Source organism: Pteronotus mesoamericanus, unplaced genomic scaffold (assembly GCF_021234165.1).
Source record: "Pteronotus mesoamericanus isolate MK-2021 breed Mesoamerican mustached bat unplaced genomic scaffold, CSHL_Meso_final scaffold_36, whole genome shotgun sequence".
In the NCBI taxonomy this organism is placed as follows: Eukaryota; Metazoa; Chordata; class Mammalia; order Chiroptera; family Mormoopidae; genus Pteronotus; species Pteronotus mesoamericanus.
In genome coordinates, this window is record NW_026555313.1 from 23,845,425 (window position 1) to 23,871,300 (window position 25,876).

General features: G+C 44.6%; 3 protein-coding genes across 3 annotated transcripts in view; 2 read left to right on the forward strand and 1 right to left on the reverse strand.

Annotated features, from left to right (window-relative positions):
• Positions 1-27: 27 nt before the first annotated feature.
• Positions 28-4,503, forward strand: NHERF4 (NHERF family PDZ scaffold protein 4). Its single transcript, XM_054592584.1, has 11 exons — positions 28-113; positions 494-521; positions 631-704; positions 1,034-1,245; positions 1,508-1,697; positions 1,824-1,960; positions 2,241-2,445; positions 2,666-2,862; positions 2,970-3,197; positions 3,339-3,539; positions 3,849-4,503. Exons 1-11 carry the CDS (start codon positions 98-100, stop codon positions 3,900-3,902), a joined length of 1,542 nt encoding a protein of 513 aa, XP_054448559.1. The 5' UTR covers positions 28-97; the 3' UTR covers positions 3,903-4,503.
• A 793-nt stretch (positions 4,504-5,296) lies between these two features.
• Positions 5,297-9,314, reverse strand: DRC12 (dynein regulatory complex subunit 12 homolog). Its single transcript, XM_054592265.1, has 7 exons — positions 9,271-9,314; positions 8,873-8,951; positions 8,420-8,485; positions 7,925-8,062; positions 7,294-7,386; positions 5,696-5,826; positions 5,297-5,428 (listed from the first exon to the last, which is right to left on the reverse strand). Exons 2-7 carry the CDS (start codon positions 8,937-8,939, stop codon positions 5,336-5,338), a joined length of 588 nt encoding a protein of 195 aa, XP_054448240.1. The 5' UTR covers positions 8,940-8,951; positions 9,271-9,314; the 3' UTR covers positions 5,297-5,335.
• A 4,757-nt stretch (positions 9,315-14,071) lies between these two features.
• Positions 14,072-25,876, forward strand: part of CBL (Cbl proto-oncogene) — a 127,338-nt gene continuing 115,533 nt past the window's right edge. Inside the window, exon 1 of the mRNA XM_054592411.1 lies at positions 14,072-14,320. Within this exon, the coding sequence (XP_054448386.1) occupies positions 14,072-14,320 (249 nt within the window). The remainder of the gene's footprint in view (positions 14,321-25,876) is intronic.

Genomic DNA, 25,876 nt, shown 5'->3' on the forward strand with positions numbered 1-25,876 from the left:
AGGCGGGACTGGGGTGGGGGTGGGGGGGTAAGTGGGAAGATTAGCTGGTTTCAGTGGACCTTGACCCTACCCTGAGGACTGTGTTGTTGATTCAACTATGGAGGCAGCTGCAGGTAGGAGGCTGGGAATTACCCCTCGGAGGGGACTTCAGGGCAGTCAGGGTTAGATTGGGAGGCGGAGGCTCTATAGGCCAGGGCACACTTGATGTTGGGACTTGGAGCCGTGAGACAAATAGACTGAAAGTTAGCAGAGAAGAGGTGAGTGGATGTGTCTGTCTTCCTGGTCCACACCCTGGACTGGTATGTTCAGATTTCTGTACCATGGCCTCAGGGGGAGGGGAAAGAAGGGAAAGGAAAGACCCTTTTGGAGCAGAGTGGAAGGGTCAGGAAGCAAGCCCTGAGTTTCAGGGTTCCCCTAAGTCCTTTCATTTAATGACCATGGAAGGGGGTGGAGAATGCACCTCTCTTCCCTTCACCCCATTTTTGCCCAGCAGATCTCCAGGACACAGCTTCGTTAACTCTGTAAGTCATATCCTGTAAAGGGTTGGGGTGAGGAGGGGAGGAAATCAAAGGTGGGAAAGCTCTATAGCTGCTATTGGCATCTCAAGTACAGTCTGGGATCTCCTTGCAGGAAGTTTGAGTTTAACCCAAAGCTGGGCATTGATAATCCTGTCCTGTCTCTGGCTGAAGATCACGACTCTTCTGGTAACCTCCTCACCTCCAGGGCAACCATTCCCCCTCCCAAGAGATACCAGGGCTCTGCACAGCCTCCCATTTCCTTGATAACCACCCTTCTGTCTGCCTCTGATAATAGCCTTGGGTGGAAGTGACCACGCGGACAGAGGAGGGGGCCAGCTGTTTCCTTCTGTTTCAGCCACTCCGCAGCACAGTGTTTGGCCCTACTGCCCAACATTTAACTGGGTAGAAGTCTGCCAGGTGCCCTATCAAGGGAAGAGCATTTGTCAGACACAAGGTGACTTGTACTTGGGCCACATCCCTCCTCCCCCTTTTCTGCTGCCTGCTTTCCCCTCCAGATCTCTGGAGCCTGGAGCGACCTCGCTTCTGTCTGCTGAGTAAAGAAGAGGGCAGGAGTTTTGGCTTCCATTTACAGCAGGAGCTGGGCAAGGCCAGTCATGTGGTGTGCAGGGTGGAGCCAGGCTCCTCTGCCCAGCAGCAGGGTCTCCGGGAAGGAGACCGGATCCTGGCAGTGAACAACCATGTTGTGGAACATGAAGACTCTGAGGTGGTGAGGTTGGGCTGGGACTCCCCCGCGGCATTAGAGAATGTTCCATAGCGTCGCAGGGGAGAGAGAACCAGGATCACTTCCTTGGGTATACTGGGGCAGGACCCAAGCCTTAACCAACCCCAACCTCCCAGGATTTGGGGGTACCCAGTTCAGAATATTTGAGTAGAGGCATCCAGAAAGCTGGTTTCCATGGTGAAAATGGCAGGTTCCAGGGATGGGGAGTTGGCAAGAGAGACCAGCTCCAACCTCACCCTCTGTTTAGGTGGTACTCCGCATCCGGGCCAGTGGTCCTCGGGTGCTGCTGACAGTGTTGGCGCAACACGTGTACGATGTGGCCCGAGCTCAGCAAGGGAACGATGCCCTCCTCTGTCCCACTCTCAGCCTGGGGGTCCGGCCCCGTCTCTGCCACATAGTCAAAGATGAGGGTGGTTTTGGCTTTAGTGTCACCCACGGTGAGCTTAGAGATTCGGGAGGGAGGTCAAGAGGGGGAATCTCAGCCCTGCTCCAGGCAGCCAGAGGACTAACACTTGCCTTTTTTGTTTTTGTTTTTGTATTTTTTTTTGTTTTTTCCTTTCCAGAACATCAGGGTTCTTTTTGGTTGGTGCTGAGTACTGGAGGAGCAGCTGAGCGGGCAGGGGTGCCCCCTGGGGCCCGACTGTTAGAAGTGAATGGGGTCAGTGTGGAGAAGTTCACTCATAACCAACTCAGCAGGAAGGTATGGCTGCCTGCTTCACCATTCATCCTTCACCTTCTGGGCCTGGGCCTCAGTCCCCTGTCTCAGGAAGCAGACTCCTCTCCCAAGTGCCAAATCACCTGATCTGATCTGATCTTGTATCTCCGTCACCATCCTTCCCTTTGCTGTTTATGCCAGGCCCTTCTCTCCCCTATCTTTAGTGCCTCATTCCTGGGCCTGGGAAGAGGGGCTGTGAGGAGGTGCCTGCCTCTGCCCTCCCTACCCATGTAGTTAATGCTGAGGCCCTGTTGGGTCCCCACAGCTTTGGCAGAGTGGAGAGCAGGTGACCCTGCTGGTGGCAGGACCAGAGGTGGAGGAACAGTGTCGCCAGCTGGGAATGCCTCTGGCTGCACCCTTGGCAGAGGGCTGGGCACTGCCTGCCAAACCCCGCTGTCTGCACCTACAGAAAGGGCCCCAGGGCTTCGGGTTCGTGCTCAGGGAAGAGAAGGGCCTTGGTGGTCACCTCGGTGAGTGGGAGCCCTGGGGGTGGGTAGAGAAGGTGGGCTGGGAAGGTGGGCCTTGGGGTGGGCTTACAAGTGTATATGTGCACCTCAGTGCATGTAAGTGATGTCTCTGTCTGAGCCTAAGCCCTTGGCCTCCTCCTGTGCACCCCTGGTCAGTCGCCACTGTGCCTGGGCTGGCATTGGGGTAATCAGGGAAGGAGCAGGGAGGATGTCTGTTTCCCAGGGCAGTTCCTTTGGGAGGTGGACCCAGGACTGCCAGCTGAGAGGGCCGGGATGCAGGATGGGGACCGGCTGGTGGCTGTGGCTGGGGAGAGCGTGGAGGGGCTGGGCCATGAGGAGACAGTGTACAGGATCCGGGCGCAGGGCTCCCGCGTCTCCCTCACTGTTGTTGACCCTGAGGCTGACCGCTTCTTCAGCATGGTGAGAGCTGAGGGGCAGGGGATAGGGTGGGGGCAGGAATGGAGTGGGGCTCAGGTGGATTCAGGTGGGGCTCAAGCAACAGGTTTGTTCTATCTGCCTCCTTCCAGGTTCGCTTGTCTCCACTTCTCTTCCTGGAGAGCACAGAGGCTCCTGCCTTTCCCCAGGACACCTGCTCGGCCTTTCTGGTTGAGACCAAGAATCTACCAGCTGAAGACACAACTGTGCCTCCTGTCCCATGTGGGTCCCGCCAGTGCTTCTTGTACCCTGGGCCTGGTGGTGGCTATGGCTTCCGACTCAGCTATGTGGCCAGCAGGCCTTGTCTCTTTATCTCCCAGGTGACTGATGCCCCATTGGCCTTGGATCCTATCAACATTTGCCTCCTGGTGAACCTTCCTCTGCTTCTTTCCAAACCCTTAGAGCACCCAGCAAACTTTTCCATGGTGTTCCTTGTTCTGTATCTCACCCCCAACCCCCAGGTGATTGAAGGAGGCTCAGCTGCCCAGGCAGGACTACAAAGGGGAGATGTGATTCTGGAGGTGAACGGGAATTCTGTGGATGGAAAGAATGACTTGGAAATGCTTCAGCAGCTGACTGAGGCTGAGCCACCTCTGTGCCTGAAACTGATGACCAGGTTTCCACAGGGCTTGGAAGCATGGATTCCCTCAGGGTCTGTAGAGGTGAGAAAGGAGAGGGACTGTGAGCAGTCAGAGAAACACAGAGGGGAAACAGGGAGGTGGGCAGAAAAGGAAGGCTGCAGGGTGAAGCAGGGGCAGGGTGGGGCACGAAGGTTGGGACTTTAGGCCATGGAACAAGTCCCATTACTGGGCATTGCAGTACACGTGGGGACAGGGCAGAGGAACTCTTCCGGTCCTTAAATGACCTCCCTTCTCTCTCTGCTTAGGAATGGGCTCTAGTCTCAGGTCTGTTGCAGTGCCCTCCTCCTTGGCACAGACTTACCCAGTAGCTTTCCTGTCTTTACTCTCCAGCTGGAGATGGCAGGAGCTGAACTGCTCTCTTTACGCCAGAAACTGGACCTCTAGGACCCTGAACAACCACAGGCTTGCCCAGAGTCCCCCTTCCTCCCATGGGACCCACCTCCCAGAAAAGGGTGCTGTCAGAGGCCTCAGGTGGGCCCACTAGGGATCCTCCCCTCTGACTCCAGAGGAAGTCACGTGGGAGCTTTGGAAGCTGTGCCCCAAGGATGAAGTATACCGGAGATGAGTGGTGTGATTTTGTGATTTATAATAAGAAATATATATTTGGTCTTCATACTCATTCCTGGCACAGAGCTCTTACAACCCTTGGAATTTCCTAAGTAATAAGCGCAATAAAAAGGGGGTGGGATGGGGAGCTGGTTGCCAGGGGACCCAACCTGTGATTACAGGGTTGAAACTTTCAGCCCTGTCCCTACTCCCACTCTACCCTGGCTTCTTGGGAGGGGAGAGTGGCTGGAGCTTAAATTAATCACCAATGATTTAATCAATTATGCTTATGTAATGGAGCCTATAAAAAACCCAAAAAAGCCAAGGCTCAGAGAGCCTCCAGGTTGCTGAACGTGTGGAGAGGGCAGGAGCTTCCATGACCATACCCTGCTCTAGATATCTCTTACCTCTTACTGTTCTTGAGTTGTATCCTTTATAATAAACTGGTAATCGAGTAAATAAACTGTTTCCCTGAGTTCTGTGAGCCCCTCTAGCAAAGGATAGAACCAGAGGAGGGGGTCATGGGAACCTGTGATTTGCAGTTAGTTCGTCAGTAGCACAAGTGACAACATGGACTTGAAAATTGGTATCTTGTGGAACTGAGTCTTTAACCTATGGTGTCTGTAGGAAGATAATGTCAGAACTGAGCTAAATTGTAGGACACGAGATTGGTGTCCCCAGAAGAATTGGAGAATTTCTTGGTGTGGGAGAAACCCCTACACATTTGGTGAGCAAAAGTAAACTAGTACTAAGAGAGTTTTCATAGAAGAGAGAAACAGACTTTTCCATTTTCAGGTAGACTGTAGGGCCAACTAGGACTAAAGCCATCTGGAAGTTACTCTAGGCATGACTCCAGGACTCTTAGATGTATTACAAGAGTCTGGAGATGAGCACCTTACAATTGCAGGGGCTTGTTGCCTGATCACTGTTGGTTTATTATAGAAATGGCCTTTCCCCGCAAAACTGGCTGCTGTGTTTGTGTGGGTGGGCTGTGGTTGGAAGGGACCAAAAGGCCCCAGGCTTAACGGGTGGGACCCAGTTTCTCTGGGAGAAGCGTTAAGACCTTGTCAAATTTCTCTTCTGTCATTCAGTCTTCAGGCTAATGGGTTAGCCCAGGACCAAGGTGTTCACATAAGAGTCACTCATTTTTGCCAAAAAGCCTCAACACAGTTTTGTTGACTTCTACATCAGGACAGCTTTATTGCTGGGACCCCAGAGACTATATGTTTACAGCCTCAAAGATCCAGGGGGTTAAGTCCAAACTAGCAGAGCTAATCCTTGTGCCTGGTGTGGAGTCTCAGCATGGCTCCATCCCACTGTGGCTTAATGGCTCTCAGCTTAGCCAAGAGCCGGTCCAGGCTGCCCTGCAGACACCAAGCTTCAGGCCCCAGGAAGCAAGGGGAGGGTGAGGGGCTCACAGGTTGGTCTATAAACTTTCATTGGCGGTGTTTCCTTAAAGTTTTTATTCTTAGTGGACCGGCATGGTTGCACACCCTCAAGATAGAGCAGAGTTTCCTGTGGAGATGCTTCTTCTTCTTCCCCCTGGTCCGCCATTGTCCCACTAGCTGGGGCTTGTGGTGATGGAGGAGTGCTGGGTACTGGATGTCTGGGCTTCAGAGGGTGGTGCTTACATGTAAGATGTCCTCATACTTGGCTTCCATGTCTGCTATGTGGGTCCAAAGCTGGGCCAGAGTTCTGTCCCACTCTCTGAGGGCTTGCTTGGACTCTTGCCATGAAGCCTGAGCCTCCCTCTGGCACATGTCTGGGGAGTGGGGCGGAAGGATGGAAGAGGACAGAATGGTGACACTCTATCCTTGAAAAGAGTCTCCAATGGTACCCAAAAAGCAGGGGCTCATTCTAGAATGAGTGGGATCATTCCAGACTCTCTGAGAGCCATCAACTTACCTGTAGTCCCTATGAAGAATTTAAGTACCATTAAGGTATAGTAGAAAGAGTAGTAGACTTGGGACAAGAGATCTGGGTCCCAAATCTGGTTGCCACTTACTACCTGTGTAACATTGAGCATATCTCTCTCTGAGCTTCAGTTTCTTTACCTTTAAAGTCTTTTACAACTTTTTTATTGATTGATTTTAGAGAGAGAGAACCATCAATTTGTTGTTCCACTTATTTATTCATTCATTGGTTGATTCTTTTATGTGCCCTGACCTAGGATCGAACCTACAATCTTGACGTAGCGGGGTGACGCTGTAACCAGCTGAGCCATCCAGCCATGGGAGTTTCTTCCTTTTTAAAGACACAATGTTCTCATACTTCACAGGCTTTCTATGAATAATGTAAATGTGATCATGTATGGGAAAGCATCTAGTATATAGGAGGTGCTCAATAAATACTGTTTTTATTTAAATTTGAAATAAGGCAAAGATTAGGAAAAGAACTTTGAGTCTGCATGGCAGATAAGCAGTTCAAGGATACCTATAGCTAAACTAAAGCTATTTACAGTTTAGAAAACTTTGAGGGCTAAATTGTAAAAAATCTTCTGTATTGTGTTAAAATATTTCAACTCTATCATGTAACCAAGAGGGAACAAAACAAAAACTTCTGATTTTTTTTTTTAAATCTGCTTATTTGGAAGCTCTATTCATTTATTTATCAAATAGTTATCTAGGATCTACCATGACCTAAGCCTTGAAGATAGGGAGGTAAATAAGTCAAACATCTTCCAGTAGTTTTTTTTTTTTTTTAAATCTTCACCTGAGGATATGTTTTAATTGATTTTAGAGGGGGGAGGAGGGGAAGGGAGAGAGAGAGAGAGAAAGAGAGAGAGAGATTGATTAGTTGCCTCCCGTGTGTACCCTGACCTGGGATCAAACCCACAGCCTGTTAGTGTATGGGATGATGCTTCAACCAACTTAACCACCTGGCCAGAGCCATGCTATTTCCCCTTAATTTTGTTGTAAAAATCAGCCACTCTAAGAGGGAATATGTTTTGCTTATGAAAGGCATGGCAGTGGTAGGGAGGAAGACCTGGATTTGAAGAGATCATTGAAAGGGGGAAAAGGGGTGAGAGACTGATATCTTCTTTACTGAAGATTTTTGACATCCTAAACCCTCCTGTTTCAACCCCCAGTGGTGAGAGAGTCAATGGGGAAAGTGATAGAAGAGCCTAGACTGCAGTCTCCTAGAGAAGGATCATCTTAATTTCACCCCTTCAGGCTGGACCTCCTCAGTCATTCTCTGAGAGAATGGGCTTAGAGGTCAGGGAGCCCGCCAAGCTGCTCTTGAAGGCTCCTCACTTCTTCCCCCAGGTGCCTGCTATGGGTCTCCTCCTCCTCCTGCAGGACCTGGCATTGATGACTCATCTCTGTGGTGGCGAAAGTGGACAGCCAGGGAACTGTCCACTTTCCCTGGGATGGAGTGGTGGAGGAAGGAAGGGAAATTGTGGGTATGAATGGCTCCTTTTGGTCCAGTGGGACAAGAGCATAAAGGCCTTCTTGGTTCTTGTGGTGATTCTGAGAAGCTGGGAGACCTTGAAAATCCAAGAACTAGGAAACCAGATGCCCTTTCCCCATGCCAGCTCAGGATAGGGATTGTAGCCCTTCTCCCCACTCACTCCCATGGGATAAATGAGATCAAGGCTATGACTGCATTTTGCAACCTACAAAGCATCAACAACATGGCATCAGGCATCCTGGAAGGTCCCTGCCTGGAATTCCGAAGGCCTTTCTTTCCTTCCTTTCCTTCCTTTAGGTTCCTGCCTGATTTATGCTCTGCTGGGAAGGCTAACACTAGGCATGGCAGATGGAAGTCCTCCTTGTTTTCCTTCCTTGCATCCTCTGGCCTTCCTGGTTGTTCTCTTCCAGGAGCTTGTCCCCTGCCCACCTGCTTGACTGACCACATACCTGCATATATGGCCTTCCCTTCACTTCGGGACCCCTCCAGTTCAGCCTCCAGCCCTTGCAACCTCTGCTTTAGCTGTTCTGCACAAGCCTTGGCTCGATGGGCCTTGCCCTTTTGCAGAGATGTGAACAGTGCCAGAGCTCTCAGAACTGGCTGGGGACCTCACTGGATCAGCCTCCATGGGCTTGATGTACTTTGCCCTCCTCCAAGAACCTAGCAGCAGACTTCCAGACTTCTCATTCTCATTCTGTCCTCTCCCTCCACCCCCCACTAGAATCCATTACTAAGAAGCAAGAACACCCTTTACGGTTTGACTCATCAGCTCTCACTGTCCACACTTTCCTCACAATCCCAACACGTGACTACCTTTTCCTACTGGGGGATGGCTAGATGTCAGCTTAGCCCCCCACATTAACTTCAACCCTCCAAGCCCTTAAGGGGAGAGATATGCTCCACTGGCCCACTTGTATTGCCTCCAGAGCTTCCATCCTACTTACCTAAGTGGTCTTGGAGCAACTTCTTTTCCAGCACTGCCAGCCTATGGATGGATCCAATTTCCATACCTGCCCTGGCAAGTTGACAGAACCTCAGCTTATCATGATCTCAGCCTTCCTTACTCTGGACTTTCTTCCTGAAGGAGATCTGAGGATCATTAAATGAGTGATCTCTGATGGCAGCATCTACTTAGTTCACCATTGTGTCCTTACTGTCCAGCACAAATATATGTAATATGAGGAAGGCACAGAAACCAAAGGGGATCAAAGGAGGGGTGGGTGCCAGTTTTCCCACTTTCTCAGCTTTGTGGAACCTAGATGTGAGGATATGAAGGGGAAGGGTTCAGAAAACACCTTGTCATGTAAAGGGCTGAATTCTCTCTGGAGCACCTCTTCTCAGTCTCCAAGCTAGAGCATGGAGAAGCAGTGCACTCACCTCCACTCATCTTGGCTCACCAGCACTTGTGTTCTTTTTCTTCTGTGCTGCAGCTTTTATCCTTTCTTCTTTGGTCTTAGGTGGCATCTCCTTGCTGTCCTGGGGGGAAAAGGGGCCTCATATTTAGGTCTTGGACATGGGGATGCTTTCCTGATCCCTAGACTGAACCAGGAGTCCCAGGGAGAGTTAGAGTTCTAGTCTCCAATTCTGCCTCTCATACTTCCCAGAAGCTTCCATTCTTGGTCTCCTTGAAACCTTAGGCAAGGCTGAAAAGTCAGTGGGGAGGTTGGAGCTGTTTCTCTTTACAAGTCAGGCTCTACGTAAAGAAATCACTCCTTTCAGTCCTCTTTTGGAGGAAATAAACCTCAGCACCTTGTCTCTTCCCTCTTCCCATTATCTTTACCCTGCCTCTTCCTACCTATAGGACCTTCTCTTATCTCTGTTGTGTCTTCCTGTGAAGTGACCCACTCATGAGGAGGGGTAGAGAAAAGGTCCAACCAACTGGGAGCATGAGGAGGAGACTTGGTTCTGGGAGCCAATCCAGGGAGGCATATTTCCTTCAGGGGGCAGGACTGAGAACTGGAAGGCTGGGTTTCCTGAGACTGCTTGTCATCCAGGCAACAGGGAAACATGAAGTTCATCGGAAGGTGGAATGGACTAAAATACAAAGCTTAAAATACCAAAGTCCTAGGTGGCTAATTCTCTCCTTATCCCCAAATCCAAGTGTAGTTAGAGGAGCAAGGACTTTGGAATCTGTTTTAATTCGCTTCCATGCAGCACTGCCTGCAATTTAGAGACTTACAAATGACAGATTTACACATTTGAAATAATGCTGTTGTGTTGATACAGGGAAAAAAGACTGATGGTATCAGTTTGGGGCAATTGACATCACTAGGTCTTATCAGCAAAATGACCTTGTTAGGCTTAAAACTGAATATCCCCTTCAGAAAGGCATTCTATGGGGTATGAGGGAAAGAAATACAGGAGAGCTTCCTCCTTCAGAAAACGAGATGCAGAGAAAAGACAGACCCATGGACTCCAGGTGCTGACCTAGAGGGGTGCACAAGTAGAAGAAAGGGCACTGGTTAGAGATAAGAGCTGTAAATTCTAGTCTCCCCTCTGGATATGTAAACTTGGGCAAACCATTTACTTTTGCTCAGCCTCAGTTTCCTGGTCTTTAAATCTTTGATTTTGTAAATCCTGAAAGACTTCAGTTTTAACTGAGTATTTACAGGGCTATCTTCTCTCATGGTGACTTAATTTATTGCTTCTCTTTCTGCATCCCCTTATGTGTTTGATTTTCAGAGAGATGGTGAGTGTGAAAGTGTACTTTGGCTCTGGGCAGTATTTGGTTTGTTGGGGCTCCCTCTAGTGGACTTGCATGACCTTTCCTGGAGTCTCCTAAATTTTTCTATTTAATTTATTTATGGGGCAATGTTGGAGATGCTTCCCTCTTGGAGATGCTTCCGAGCATCTTGCTGGAGTTATGAGTGGTTGGAAAGACTTGAGGAAGGGAGTATGAAGGGTGACTTGCCCTTGTTGGGAAGCCCCTACGCTCCCTCCAGTCCTGTGCTATGGGGAGCCTTGTCATCTGTCTGCCACATGGATCTCTGGGCACATTACCTGCTAGCATGAAAACAGCAGAAACTTCAGGTTCCTTCTCCTTGTAGACTAAGGAAAATTTAGACTCTCTCTCTCTCTTTTTTTTTTTTTTTTTAGCTATTTCTTTCTATCTCTGTTTCCCTCAACATTTTTGGTCAATAGCCTATTGCCAGGAGCAACTCTGATGAAATAGCCATAAGATCCGGGAATTAAAAATATCCTTCCTTCAGGGAGCAGGCAGATTCAAGAGGAGGCTGATTCATGTTGATTTGCCAGCTTCATGACTGCAGGGTATTTCTCTGAACCTTTGGATATTTTACAGAGTAAAGAGATGAACTGGGCTTGTCCTTTTAGGTGCTTATAGTTCCTGTACCTAAGGGTCAGATGGCCTTATGCACATTTCCCAAACATGGAGAATACTTATCATCTAATCTTGAAGCATATTTTTTGTTTATTCTTCCCCAAGAACCCTCTCTTTCTGCCTAGTAATGCAGTAGAGGTTCCTGTCCCAGTCCTTCTCCTCAGCTAGAAGCCTGTTTGGGGATGTTTTCCATGGAATGTTGGTATCTCCATTATGCTGATGCATGGAATGACATATTGGAGACAGAGATTACAGAATACAAACAACATATGATGCCTCAGAAGAGCATTTACTTTATACACATGTTCAGTCAACCGACTTTCAGGTCGAGAATGAGGATGTGGTTTGGGGTGAAGGTGAAATAGAATAAAAAAAATGCTACATGTCACATGATATGATACAGACTGAGTTACTCTACAATAACCCAGAAATAAGAATGACACTGTGATCAACAATCCAATCCCATCTCTAGTACATTTTGAGAATAAGTCAAGTAAAAATTGTGAAAAAAAATCTATCTTTCTTCTTTTATTAACTCAGTTTAGAAGTGAAAATAGGAAAGATCATTTCAGTAGAGCTCTGTCTTCCTTTGAATAGGATCACACCTGGAAATTTTGAAGACATACAGAGAAGGGTCATTCCCATGATTTATTTAGATGTGAGAGATAGATCATAGTGTATTAAAAGAAATATGGCTTACTGCAGCAGAAACAAAGTACAAATAATACTATTCCATTCTATACTAACATTACTAAAGATAATTCAAATTGGAAGCCTTTAACCAAGCCAAAGATGTGTAGATGACTTAGACAAGTTCAGCTCCAAGAGTTTATTTCTTTTCTTTTGAAAAAATTTTTATTGAATTTATTGTGGTGACATTGGTTAATAAAATTATATAGGTTCTTTTTTTTAAGATTTTTAAAATCCATTTTTAGACAGAGGGGAAGGGAGGGAGAAAATGGGAGAGAAACATCAATGTGTGGTTGCCTCTCCCCTGCTCCCTACTTGGGACCTGGCCTGCAACCCAGGCATGTGCCCTAAGTGGGAATCAAACCAGCAACCCTTTAGTTCACAGGCCAGCACTCAATTCACTGAGCCACACCAGCCAGAGTAAAATTATGTAGGTTCTAAGGGCTAATTTCTGACCTGTACTCCAGTAAATCTAGGATTTGACAATGAGGGAAAAAAATGACCCTTGTAGTACCTACTGTGGATGACTGTGGTAGGTGTAAGAAATAAATGGTTACGGAAATTTAGAGGACAAAGGATTATTTCTTGCTGCAGTGTCTGGTAAGGAGGACACTATTTGAGTTGAGTTTTTAAGAATGGATTGGATTTTAGTAGCATGCCTTAGAGCATAGGGAATGCCCTGAGTAATGGTTATGAAGAAAAAAGAATTGTAGTATTTTGTGACTTGGTGAGTCACCCAGCACAGGATATATGTATTGGAATAGTATAAAACTGAAAGGTAATTTGGAGTTAGATCACAACTCTTTATTCAGGAGGAATGGGGAGTGTTTAAAGTTTTTTTGTGCTGCTGACGGAACTCTACTTTAGGAAGACTAGTCTGGTGGCAGGATGGATTGGAGGCAGTAGGACAACTAGTGAGGAAAAAGTTTAAATAGACCAGAAAAGGAGGGTCTGCGACAAGGCAGGTGTTAAGTTTTAACCATTATCTAAGAGCTTTGCTTAGATTCCTATCTCTTTCTAAGTGTCCTAAGTCTTTCTAGGTTAGGAACTAATTTAAAAAAATTCTGCTGATAGGAAATGATAGTGTTGACTTCATAATCTGTCTTAGATAAAGGCCTTTTGATTGAAAACCCAGAAAATCTGGCTGAAGGGCCCTTGAATTCAGAGAGACTTTTTTTGCTCTTACAGGAGTACTTGATAAGCTTCTTTTTTTCTTTTTCTTTTTTTAAAACTTGATTTTTAGAGAGTGGAAGGGATAGAAAAGAGAGTGAGATAAACATCAATGTGCAGTTACCTCTTGCATGCCCCCTACTGGGGACCTGGCCGGCAACCCAGACTTGTGCCCTAGACTGGGAATCCAACAGGTGACCCTTTGGTTAGCAGGCTGGCACTCAATCCACTGAGCCACACCAGCCAGGGTTCGATAAGCTTAATTCCTTAATTAGTCAAGGGTTTTGTGGAAGAGCCAGGTAGGGGATCTGTGGAACTGAGTACTTACTGACACACCAGGCCCTGCAAGTTCCCTTAGGCCCAGAATTAGTAAATTAGGGCAGGGCACTTCCCTCTTTGGGAGGGAAGTTCCTTTTTTAACAGTTCTTCCAACAGAACTCTTAGAGAAGTGGAAGTGACTGGGAACTGCATTCTGTTCCCCGCGAAGAACAAGCGCTCCTTCGGCCGGCCGGGAGTCACAGCTGTCTTACAGTTTCTGCGGTCTGGGCCTGATGCTGGCAGCGTGGGCCTGCGGTGCAATGCTCTGAACAGGAGAATCTTAAGTACATTCTCAATTCCCAGAAAAGGAACTAGCGTTCAGAAGTCAAAAAGGGGGAAGTGTTTTGTTTTTAGAGGTCAAAGGGCCTGGAAGAAAAGCTCACGGCTTGCCTCAAGCCTTTCTGGGGTATAATCAGTTTCCAACAATCTTCAGCATTCACATTCTTGTCCTTGGGTCAGAATTACTAATGAATTTAAAATACCAGGGGGTAGGGAAATTACTTTCCTTTTTCTCTCACAACTTGAAGAAGCAATTTCCTAATTTGTCGGATGTGGTCTAAAGACTCGACGTTAAGTTTCTTCCTATGGCTACCTGTCTTAAATGTTCCAGTGACCCACTCAAGGAACGTCAACCTACAGCCCACAAGGAACATGGAGAGTTCGGCTTCTGCCTAGTGCGCAGACTCTACGTTAGACCCCGCCCCTTCCTCGCCCTACTTCTCCCGTAGAGAGCCCCGCCCGGTCTGCCCTGAGGGTAGGGGCGGCGGAGGGAGGGCGGAAACTCGGTCGCGGCTTTTCGGGAGCTTGTGGCTCTGGGGGCCGCTACCCAGTACGGACCGGAACGCCAGCCTTCCAGGTCTCTGTGCGCTCCTCCCATCACTAGGCTCACGCTCTCCGAAGGGGCGCGCCCCTGCGGACCCGAGCTCCCGGCACCGCCCACTCCCCCTCCCTACGCCCGGACTGCCCGCGGTGGTGGCAGAGGCTTGGTGAGGCCCCTCCTTCACGCCCTCCTCCTTTCCCTAGCTCTCTGCCCGGAGGAGCCGGCGGACGCGGCTGGGCCCCCAACGCTCTCCGGGCCATGGCCGGCAACGTGAAAAAAAGCTCTGGGGCTGGGGGTGGCGGCGGCGGCGGCGGCGGCGGCGCCGGGGGCTCCGGGGGCTCCGGGGGCTCGGGCTCTGGCGGCCTGATCGGGCTCATGAAGGACGCCTTCCAGCCGCATCACCACCACCACCACCACCACCACCACCACCACCATCACCTCAGCCCCCACCCGCCGGGGACCGTGGACAAGAAGATGGTGGAGAAGTGCTGGAAGCTCATGGACAAGGTGAAAGGCCTGCTGAGGACCCGCAGGAGTAGGGGTGGGCGTGGGCGGAGGGGCCGAGGGAGGGGAGGGAAGAAACAGAGGAAGCTGGGGGAGGGGACGTGTCATGCGAAGCTGGGGAGGAGAGGAGCTGGGGTGACGGGGCTGAGAGTAGGGGTCGTAGGGGTGGAGAAGACACCGGGAAGAGAGGGGTTGGCGGTGAGGGGAGGGCTGTGGTGGTTGGGAATGGGGGAACGTTGAGTGGTGCGTTTGGGGTAGACAAAAGCGGCTGAGGTGAAGGTTAACTGGGAAGCCACCGGGGCGGAAGTATAATGGGGGGTGCAGAGTTTGGGACTCCGTACAGGGCAAGGGGATGTCGGTCAGCGAATTGGCCCCGGGAGATAGGAGGCGGGGGATGAGGAATAGGGTTTGAATCAGTGGCTACGGCTGTTAGTTGAATGAGGAGTAGAGCTCTGGAACTTAACTTTAGGGGCTCTGATTGAGAGACCTGGGGTCAGGCCTACTCCGCAGGCAAAGTGCTCTCTTTTTTTTTTCTCCTTATGTAGATATAACACTAAGAACTGAGATAAAAGAAACAGGGATGTTTAAAGGAACTTTCCTCCACGTCTAGTGCTGGCTCAAGTTTTTATCCTCAAAACAGTGGAAGTTATCCTGCTGGTGCGTAGATTTGCACTGATTAAACCTCAAGTTCTGGTTAGAACCATTATCTTGGGAAAGATGTGTTGACTGAGCATGCTAAGCAGCAGATTCTGACTTGTTTCAGAACTTTTCCTTACATACACTGCTTTATCTGGGTTCTACAAGTTTTTGTAACGGACCTGTCTTCAAGCTTGTTCGATGAATTTCTTTGATTATTAAAATTTTTTTAAAAGCAAGTTTGAAAAATAACACCATTATATTTAGCATCTTTTAGGTTTGGGATTTGGGAGACTTCTTTATAGTTGTGTCTATAACGAAATATAGTTGTTAGTCCCAAGTACTGAAAAGTTTTTAAGCAGTCTAACGATTTGTTCCAGGTAATTCAATACAGTATTTCCTTGGTATTTTCCACATTATTAATTAGTAACTTCCTTTGCGAAATTTATACTGCAAATGAAAAGTGATTAGAAGGATCTGGCATATTGTAAGAAAATGGTGTTATTTCTTCCAGAGTAAAATTGGTTGGTCTCTGGCCCAAGGTTCCTCTTCTGAAAAGTTTTTCAGGGATTGTTTTGGATTAGAAACAACTAATAAAAATGATTATGAGGCACCTGGCAAAAATAAATGTGCTATGTAAATGCTTAGTAAGTCCTGTGTGTGAATTAACAGTCCTGTAGTGCACACCAGTGGTTCCAGAATTTCTCTGGAACCAGTTTTCTCATGTTAAATTATTGATATTGTAATTGGTCATACAAGTATTTTTATGTTGATTATATTGGTGTTGTAATGCTCATTTCATTATTAGAAATTGTAATTATTATAGAAAGTTAGGCATGTAAAGGAAACTTTAAATCCAGTGGCATATTTTTAAAAAATATCATGTATTCAAAATCGGAAGTTTGTAGGTTTGCATCTTAGGGATTTACAGTTAGGACTAAGACTGTTCCCTTGGAATAGAAAAATGTTTACATTTCTGATTAGTTTCTCATATGAGACATTTGTGTACAGTGTTTCAAAATTGTATTGATTAGAGACTTTCCTTAAAAACTTTGATCAGACTTTTGAGTCACCGTAAGGTAGTCCAAATAAGATTCTTCTTAATTCTTACCCCTTCATCTTTTTAAAGTATGTATATTGAATTTTTATTTCTTCTGCAGAATGTTGAAGTATTTGGGAAGAATAAAGAGGACTCAGAGTTTTGAGTGAAAATGATTTTTTTGGGTGTTGATAGTTTCAAGGAAAGGAGGCGTCTAATTTTCCATGTTAGCATAGGAAGAGGGGTGTTTTACTCTTGTGTTGCTTGTCTTGGAAAATGATTTTTAGTACTCTCTGTGCACTATATCACATATTATACTGGTTGTGCTAAAAGGAAAATTCAGTTCTTTCTGATGTATTAGTCTGACAGGTTCTTACTATTGGGTTGGCCAAAAAGTCTCTTACGTTGTTTTCTGTACAGTGGCTCTAGTAGTACTTAGTTGTCTTTAACTTCATTTCAAAGAATTGTGTTAAATTGTATTGTGACAGCTGTCATATCAGTGTGCATTTAAAAACTTACCAAAATTGGTGAATTTTTGTGCAGCCATTTTAATATTGAAGATGGAAGAAAATATGCAACATTTTCGGCACATTATGCTTTATTATTTCAAGAGATGTAAAAGTGCAACTGAAACGCAAGAAAGGATTTGTGTAGTGTATGGAGAAGGTGCTGTGACCAATTGAACATGTCAAAAGTGGTTTGCAAAATTTCTTGGTACTATGGACATTTTGGCCAAATAATTCTTTGCTGTGGGGCTGTTTTTATGCATTGGAAGATGTTTAGCAGCACCCCTGGCCTCTACCCACTGGAAAGCCAATAGCAGGAGATAGCTGACATACTCAAAATATCCAAATCAATAAAGTTATTGGTGAAAATGAAAAATATGCCTTTATTTTATGGAAAAAAAAAATGTAACAGACTTTTTGGCCAACCTGGGTCTTTCCAGAATTTCTGAATACTTCCGTAGTGTTGTTAGGTCACATAATCTCTTTTATGCTTGATGTTTTGAGCATAGATGTTCTCTTTTTTCACTATTTTTATTATTGAAAGTCTTAAATGTGTCTTCTTGTGGTATAAGTGGTGAACTGAACTGTCAAATCCACAAATGTTTCACACGTTTATTGAATGTAGTTCTATGTCACCATCTCATGCCCGTTTTGTCCTTGTCATAGATGTTAGATGAATATTATTCCAGCCTGTTATTAATCAGTTTATTGATTTAATGCTGAGAAGTTTTAGTCTCCTCCCCTCCAGCAGTACTGGATGTATGCAGATGGTGAAGTTGGCATAAGCCATGGATTCTGGTCAACATAGGCCCAATTTACTAATCCATTCATAGGCTCAGTTTACTAATCCATTGTGGAACTTAAACTCTGGAAAAACGCTTATGCTACTACAGTGCTTGTTACTAAACAAAAGACATACTCAGCTTCTAGTTTTTTGTTTTTTTTTTTAAACCATCCTAGTATATTGTGTAATATTTGTGTAAACACTTGTATGTGAAGAAAGTGGCTATTAAGGAGACTACTAGACAGGGGAGTGGAGAGAGAAGTTATATGAATTACCTTAAATGTAAATTTAGAACTTTTAAGGTATTTAGTGAGAGACTCAAAATTTCATTATGAAATAGAGTGGGAGGTGGCAGACTTTTCTGTCAGGGAATAGATAGTAAATAATTTAGGCATTGCTGTCCGCGTACTGAGGCCCATATTCTTTGTTGTTGTTTCTGCAACACTTTAGAAATGTAAAAGCCATTCTTAGCTTGCAGGTGCACAGAAAAGGGCTGTATCCTGTAGTTTCCCCACTTCTGAAGTAGAGTATCATGCTTGCAGAATTTTAGGTTTTTACTATGTTTTTATTTTAAATTAGCTTATATCATTAAAACATTAAGGTGTTGATTTTTAAAAAAATAATATATAATTTGTCCTAGCTGGGGTTGCTCAGTTGGTTAGAGCAGTGGTTCCCAACTTTTTCAGCATCAAGATCAGAGACTGGTTTAGTGGAAGACAATTTTTCCATGGTGGCAGGGGGAATGGGGACAGGAGGTGCAGCTCAGGCCAGGGAAGCTTCACTCTTTACTTGCTAGCCCACTGCACCGTTTACTTCCTGCTATGCGGCCACAGGCCACGGGAAGCTACTGGCCTGGGTAGGGGGTGATTGGGGACCCCTGGGTTAGATCATTGTTCCAATATGCCAAGGTTGCAGGTTTGATCCCTGGTCAATGAATGCATAAATAAGTGGAATAACAAATCCATGTTTCCCCCTCTTTCCCTTCCCCTCTCTCCCTCATATCAATTAAAAAAGCAAAAGGATATAATTTATTGGAAAATGCTTCTCCTTAAAGCATGAGTTGAAAAAACAAGTGTTTTCAGCCTCAGATTTTGAAAACCCCCAAACCTGGGTCTCCTGGGTGAGTCGTGGAAGGACGTCTCTAAAATGTTCCATAATCGTATGCATTATTTTAGTCAGTTGAAAAAGAAAAACAAAATCAAATGACTGCTTAAAACTTAAGTTAAAAATCATGTTCGGAGATGATTATCTTCACAAGCGGTGCATTCAAAGGTAGGTCTCAGAAAGAACCACATCCTGCTGGGGTGAATTTTGCTCTGTGGGGTCATTCTTGCACAGCAGCTTGTACACTGTATTTGGGGCTAAGCCTCACAGTCAGTCAGGCTGAGGGTCCATCCTTCCAACCCATGGAAGGACAAACAGCAATCAAACCAATAGTCAGAGGGCTCACACACCTCCACAAGGGAAACACCTGGAGTACCCGGCCTAGGTGATCAGGGAGACTGTACCACTAAGCCCCATAGGACACCTGCTGCATAAGGCAACCCTACCAAGGCAAGGACACATGGCAGATCTATCTATCTGATACACAGAAACAGCTATATGGAATCAGCCGAAGTGGGGAGATAAAGAAACATACTCCAAATGAAAAAACAGGAGGGGGCAGGGAAGGAGACATCTCCCGAAAACTAAATGAAATAGAGGCAAGCAATTACCAGATTTAAAACTTAAATACAGAGTTCAAAATGATGGCTGTAAGGATGCCCAAGGGACTTAGGAAAAGAAAGGGTGAACTAGTAAGAACTTAAAGAAGTACTAAGCATAAAAAGGGACATAGAAACCGTAAAACACCAGGGGACCTGGGCCACAACCCAGGCGTGTATGCGAACTGGGAATCGAACTGGTGACCTGGTTTGCAGGCCAGTGCTAAATCCAGAGAGCCATGCTAGCCAGGGGTATCAGCTGATTTTTCAACAGAAACTTTGCAGGCCAGAATGGATTGGCTTGAAATACTCAACGTGGTGAAAAGCAAGGTCCTACAACCAAGATTACTCAGCTCAGCAGGGCTATCATATAAAAATTAAAGGAGAGCCCTGGCTGATGTGGCTCAGTGGATTGAGTGCTGGCCTACAAACCAAAGGGTTGCTGGTTCGATTCCTGGTGAGGGCACATGCCTGGGTTGTGGGCCCGGTCCCCAGTAGGGGCCGTGTGAGAGGCAACCACACAATGATGTTTCTTCTGATGTTTCTTCCCCTCTCTTTCTCTGCCCCCCTCTCTCTAAACATAAATAAATAAATAAAGTATTGAAGGAGAAATAAAGAGCTTCCCAGACCACAATAAGCTAAAGGAGTTTATCATCACCAAACCAGTATTACAAGAAATGTTAAAGGTACTATTCAAAAAGAAAGGAGAAAAAAGGAACATAAATGTAAACAAGAACAATAAATATGTATCCATCGATAATCACTTTATTTTTTAATTAAAAAATATTTATTTTTAGAGAGGGGGAAGGGAGGGAGAAAGGGAGGGAAAGTAACATTGATTGGTTGCCTCTTGCATGACCCCAACTGGGGACCTGACCTGCAACTCAGGCATGTGCCCTGATAGGGAATCAAACCAGCAACCTTCTGGTTTGCAGGCAGGTACTCAATCCACTGAGCCACACCAGCCTTTATTTTTTTTAAATCATACTTTGTTTTTCAATTATAATTGACATACAATATTATATTTGTTTCAGGTGTATACCCCAATGATTAGACATTATATGACTTATTAAGTGATTATCTCAATAAATCTCATACCCATCTGACACTATGTATAATTATTAAAATATTATTGACTATATTCCCTATGCTGGACTTTACATTCCTATGACCATTCTGTTACTACCAATTGGTTCTTCTTAATTCCTTTACCTTTTCCATCCAACCTCCCAACCCTGCTCCCATCTGGCAACCATCAAAATGTTCTCTGTATCTGGGTCTACTTCTGTTCTGCTTGTTTGTTTATTTTGTGTTTTAGATTAAATTGTTCATTTTTAATCTTCCTTTTCTCCTTTTTAAATAAGACTCTTTAACGTTTCATGTAGTACTGGTTTGGTGGTGATATACTCTTTTATGTTTTTGTTGTCTGGGAAGCTCTTTATTCTTCAATTTTAAGTAAATAGTGTTGCTGAGTAGAGTAATCTTGGTTGTAGGACCTTGCTTTTCATTACTTTGAGTATTTCAAGACAATCCCTTCTGGCCTGCAAAGTTTTGGTTGAGAAATCGGCTGACAGTCTTACGGGAGCTCTCTTGTAGGTAACTAACTGCTTTTCCCTTGCTGCTTTGAAGAGTCTCTTTTTTATTTTATTTTTTTAATTTATTGATTTTAGAGAGGGAGAGGGAGAAACATTGATTTCTTCTTCCACTTATTTATGCATTTATTGGTTGATTCCTGTATGTGCCCAGACTGGGGATTGAACATGCAACCTTGGTGTATCAGGGTGGTACTCTAACCGACTGAGCTACCCGACCAGGTGTGAAGATTCTCTCTGTCTTTAACAGTTTGTATTTTAATTATGATGTGTCTGGTGTGGGCCTCTGAGTTTATCTTATTTAGGACTATGTGCTTCCTGGACTCATATGTCTATTTCCTTCACCAGGTATGGGAACTTTCTGTTATTTCCTTAAAAGACTTTTTAATTTTTTGCTCTCCCTCTTCTCCTTCTGGCACCCCCATGATGCAAGTGTTGGTATGCTTGAAGTTGTCTCAGAGGCTCCTTACACTACCCACATTTTTTTGGATTCTGTTTTCTTTTTTCTGTCCTGATTGGGTGGTTTTTTGCTTGCCTATATTACAGATCGCTATTTAGATTCTCGGCTTCAACTATTCTACTGTTGATTCCCTGTAAATTATTACTAACTTCAGTTAGTATATTTGTTATTTCTGTTTAGTTTTCTCTTTATGTTTTCTGTGTCCTTTTTTAATGCTGTTGAAGTTCTTTGTATTGCCCTAAGTTCATCAAGCATCCGTTAACACTTTTGAACTCTGTATCTAGTGATTGCTTATCTCCAATTTGTTTAGTTCTCTTCCTGGAGTTTTTGTTCTGTTCTTTCATTTGGGACAAATTTCTTCATCATCTCATTTTGGCAGCCTCCCTATGTTTATTTCTGTGTATTATGTAGAGCTGCTACATCTCCTGGGCTTGGTGGAGGGGCCTAATGTAGTATGTGTCCTGTAGGGTCCAGTGGTTAAGCCTTCCTGTTCTCCTGAGCTGGGAACTCCAGGTGCGTTTCCCCCTCCCCGCAAGGTGGACTCTATACACCCTCCTGTTGTAGATGAACCTTGATTGGTGTTAGAATGTCAGTGAGAGGGATTTACCCCAGGCCAATTCTTCAAGGACTGACTCTGACCACTGGCGAGGATCACCTATGCAGGGGACCACCCCATGGAGCAGGACTTGGTTCAGTGGGACTCTGGTGCGTGCTGAGTCTGCTCTTTGAGTGTGTTGCTTGTGGGGGTGGTTGGGTGGTACTTCCGTGTGGTCTGAAGCTGTCCACCTCGTGCATTGGCTTTGGGGCCTCCCAGGTGGTGCAGGCCAAGGTCCGCTACCACCTGTGTTTTGTCTGGGGCCACCCAGCAAGAGCTTCAAAGAACTCTGCAGATGGCTCCTACTTGTTCTGGGCTTGGAGGTACTCAGGAGAGGCCAAGCATGAACCAAGACTGGCTGCCTCTAGTGCTGGATCTGGGGCCACCTTACCAAAAGGTACAGGGCATGCTGAGGCCAGATGCCGCTTGTTTAAAAGATCTTAGGATAGCCTGAAATATGAACCAAGACAGGCCATTTGTATGAAAAAGCCACTGGAAGCAGCTTGGGTGGGCCTGCAAGTTGGTGGGGCAGAGTTTCAGGGAATCACCAGGGAAGGCAAACAGTGATAGGCAGGTTGGTAGAATCTCAGATGTGATGCTCATCTGCCAGCTTTTTGGGGGTAGGGCTCATCAAAGGAACATATGGCGTCTGCAAGCACTTCGGTCTGGGATAAAGCTGCCCCTCCAGCTCTTGTTTTGATGCCAAGCACTTCAGTTCCTCCCTAGGTGTCCATGGTGCCTTTTGAGCTGCTGCCCCAGCACTGGAACGCAAAAGGACTGACTCCGAGTAAGCCTGTGCTTTGGGACATTTAAAGGGAAGGAACTGCCTGGGACTATAGAAGCCTTCCATCTCTCTCAACCGCAATCCCTGCTCGTTTTTTCAGTCAGAAGTTAATCAGGACTTTTTGACAGTGGAACCCTGGGCCAGGGGCCTTGTGTGGGACTAGAACCCTTCACTCTTCAGGTTGGACCTCTGCCGAGGAGATATCCCTGCTGATTTTTATCTGCCACATGTGTGTATGGGACCAGCCTGTTCTGTTCCTATGCCCCTCCTACCAGTCCCTAGGTGGCTTCTTCTTTACATCTTTAGTTGTGGGGTTGCTGTTCAGCTGGATTTTAGGTGATTTTGAGTGACGGTCATTCTGTAGTTTAGTTGTACTTTAGATGTGGTTATGGGAAGATGCGAGTACCGCATTTACCTTTCCACCATCTTGACCAGAAGCTGATAATCACTTTAAATGTAAATCAATTAAGTGCTACAGTCAAAAGACATAAGGTAACTGAATGGATTGGAAAAACAAAACCCATATACTGTCTACAAGAAACTCACTTCAAATGGAAAGACACACGAAGACTGAAGCTAAAGGGATGGAAAAGATATTCATCCAAACAGCAACAAACAAAAAAAAGCTAGGGCAGCAATTCTTGTATCAGATGACACAGACTTTAAAAGAGACAAAAAGGACATTTCAAAATGATAACAGGCTCAATCCAGCAAGATGATATAACCCTTGTAAACATTTATGCGTGCAACATAGGAACACTGAAATATGTAAAGCAAATATTGGTGGACATAAAGGGACAAACTGACAATAATAGAGTCATAGTAGGATACTTTAAAACCCATTGACAGACATCAGTAGGTATTCCAGACAGAAAAATCCAGGAAGAATCAGTGTCCTAAAATTACGCATTAGAACAGATGGATTTAATTGATATTTCAGATCATTTCACCCCAGAGCAACAGAATATACTTTTCTTCAAGTGCACAGGGATCATTTTCTAGGATAGACCATTTGTTAGGCCACAAAGCAAGTTTCAATGTATTTAAGATTGAAATCATAACGAGCATCTTCTCTCACCACAGTGATATAGAGAGCTCAAGTTACCAAAAACAAACAAACAAAAAAAAAACCCGCATAAAACCCAAAACAAAAAAACAAAACCGAAAAACACACAAACACAAAAAACAAAACTGAAAAACACAAACATATGGAGCCTAAAGAACATGTTACTAAATAATAAGTTAATGAAATCAAGAAAGAGATCAGGAGATACATTGAGACAAATAACAATGAAAACACAACAACCCAAAATCTATGGGACATTGACATTAGTCCTAAGAGGGAAATTCATAGCAATACTAGCCTACCTCAAGAAAGAAAAATCTCAAATAAGTAATGTAACCCTACATCTAAAGGAACTAGAAAAAGAAAACAAACACAAGGTGAGTCGAAGGAAGGAAATAGTAAAGATCAGAACAGAGTCTTGATTGATACCATTGCCGGTTTGATTCCTGGTGAGGGCACATTCCTAGCGTGTAGGTTTAATTCCCAGTCAGGGCGCATATGGGAGATAACTGATGGATGTTTCTCTCTCGCGTTTATGTTTCTCTCCCTTTCTCCCTCCCTTCCCCTCTGTATAAAAAATAAATAAAAATTAAAGAACAGAGCAGAAATAACGAAAATAAAGTCTAAAAGAAATATCAGTGAAGCCAACAGCTGGTTCTATGAAAAGATAAAATTGATAAACTTTTTCTTATTTTATTTTTATTTTTTTAATGCAGATTGATTTTATTTTGTTAAATGTCAAATCCCATTATAAAATATTAAAAATTTAAATTCATTATAAAGTCTCAAAAATTAAAACAACCTGACACCACAGAAATAATCAAGTAGATCAATGAAATAAAATGAGCATTGTAGAAACAGATGTACATACATATCTGTCTAACTATGTAATATATGATTAAATTGATATTTCAAATCAATAGGGAAAATAAGACTTATTCAACAAATAAAGTGCACGGATCACTGTTACTTGCAATAAAACAAATATAGAGCCCTATTTCACTCATGATACAAAAAATATTCAGGTGAGTTAAAAACCAATATGCAAAATTGAAGGAGTTTTAGGAGAAAATACAAAATAATATTTCTATTACCCTGAAGTAAAATATTCAAACCCAGAAGTTATAAAGTGAAATATTGACAATATGACTATATTAAACGTTTAAGACTATACAGTAATATACATATAAAAAAAGTTAAAGGACAAGTAATAGAATAGGAAAGTGTTTGCCACACACCTAAAAAAGGGTTAATAGTTTTTTTTAGGGCAAAAATTCTACAAACATTTAATCAAAAAATGGATAAAGAATACCAAAAAGTCACTTAAAGCTTTCTTAAAATAATAGAAGTAGGCAAGAAATATACAAAAACAGGTTTAGGTTCAACAAATAATAAAGTAGCAATTAAAAGAACACATCATTGCCACAACCAGATTAATAAGTATTAAAAATATTGGTAATATAAAGTGTTTGTGACTGTGAAAGGAACTGGGTATTCATAGACTCTTTTTCTTCATCTTCTTAAAGCAGTCCCTTTAGCATATCTTGCAGTGCTGGTTTGGTGGAGGTGTGTTCTTTTAGCCTTCTTTTGTCTGGGAAACTCCTTATTTCACCTTCCATTTTAACTGAGAGCCTTGCTGGGTAGAGCAGCCTTGGTTGCAGGCCTTTGCTTTTCATGACTTGGAATATTTCTTGCCACTCCCTTCTGGTTTGCAGTGTTTCTGTTGAGAAGTCAGCTGCTAGTCGCCTTGGGGCTCCCGTGTATGTTACTACCTGTTCCTCCCTTGCTGCCTTTAGGATCCTCTGTTTGTCTTTGATACTTGCCATTTTGATGATGATGTGTCTTGGAGTGGGCCTCATCGGGTTCCTCTTGACTGGGGCCCTCTGTGCTTCCCAGACTTGTGTGACTTTTTCTCTCCTCCAGTTAGGGAAGTTTTCCATCATTACTTTTTCAAAAAGGTTCTCTACCCCTTCCTCCTCTTCTTCTCTTTCTGGTATCCCTATTATGTGGATATTATTACATTTCAGGTTGTCCTGCATTTCCCTCAACACCTCTTCATTCTTGTTTAGTCTTTTTTCATTTGCTTGCTCCTTCTGGGAGCTTTTCTCTACCTTGTCCTCCAGCTCGCTGATTCAATCCTCTGCGCTATCTAGCTGGTTTTTGATTCCTTCTACGTGGTTTTCAATTCAGAAATTGTATCCTTCATTTCTTCTTGCCTCTTACTGATAGTTTCTATGTCCTTTTTCATGCTGATATAGTTTGCAGTAAGTTCCTGTAGTTTCCCTGTAGTTTTTTTGTAATTCTCTCTGAGCTCATTGAGCTTCCTTATAATCATTCTTTTGAACTCACTATATGATAGTTTACTTGCCTCTATTCCATTTAGTTCTCTTTGTG

What these genes read in the sequence shown, in the direction of transcription:
- NHERF4 (XM_054592584.1), top strand. An exon ending in TGAAGATCACGACTCTTCTG is followed by an intron (nt 705 to 1,033) that starts GTAACCTCCTCA and finishes TTTCCCCTCCAG; the next exon opens with ATCTCTGGAGCCTGGAGCGA. An exon ending in TGGCTTTAGTGTCACCCACG is followed by an intron (nt 1,698 to 1,823) that starts GTGAGCTTAGAG and finishes TTTCCTTTCCAG; the next exon opens with AACATCAGGGTTCTTTTTGG.
- DRC12 (XM_054592265.1), bottom strand. Translation starts at nt 8,939, where the DNA reads ATGCCACCTAAGACCAAAGAAGAAAGGATAAAAGCTGCAGCACAGAAG. An exon ending in GAAAAAGAACACAAGTGCTG is followed by an intron (nt 8,486 to 8,872) that starts GTGAGCCAAGAT and finishes TTGCCAGGGCAG; the next exon opens with GTATGGAAATTGGATCCATC. An exon ending in GAGCCTTCAAGAGCAGCTTG is followed by an intron (nt 5,827 to 7,293) that starts GCGGGCTCCCTG and finishes CCCACTCCCCAG; the next exon opens with ACATGTGCCAGAGGGAGGCT.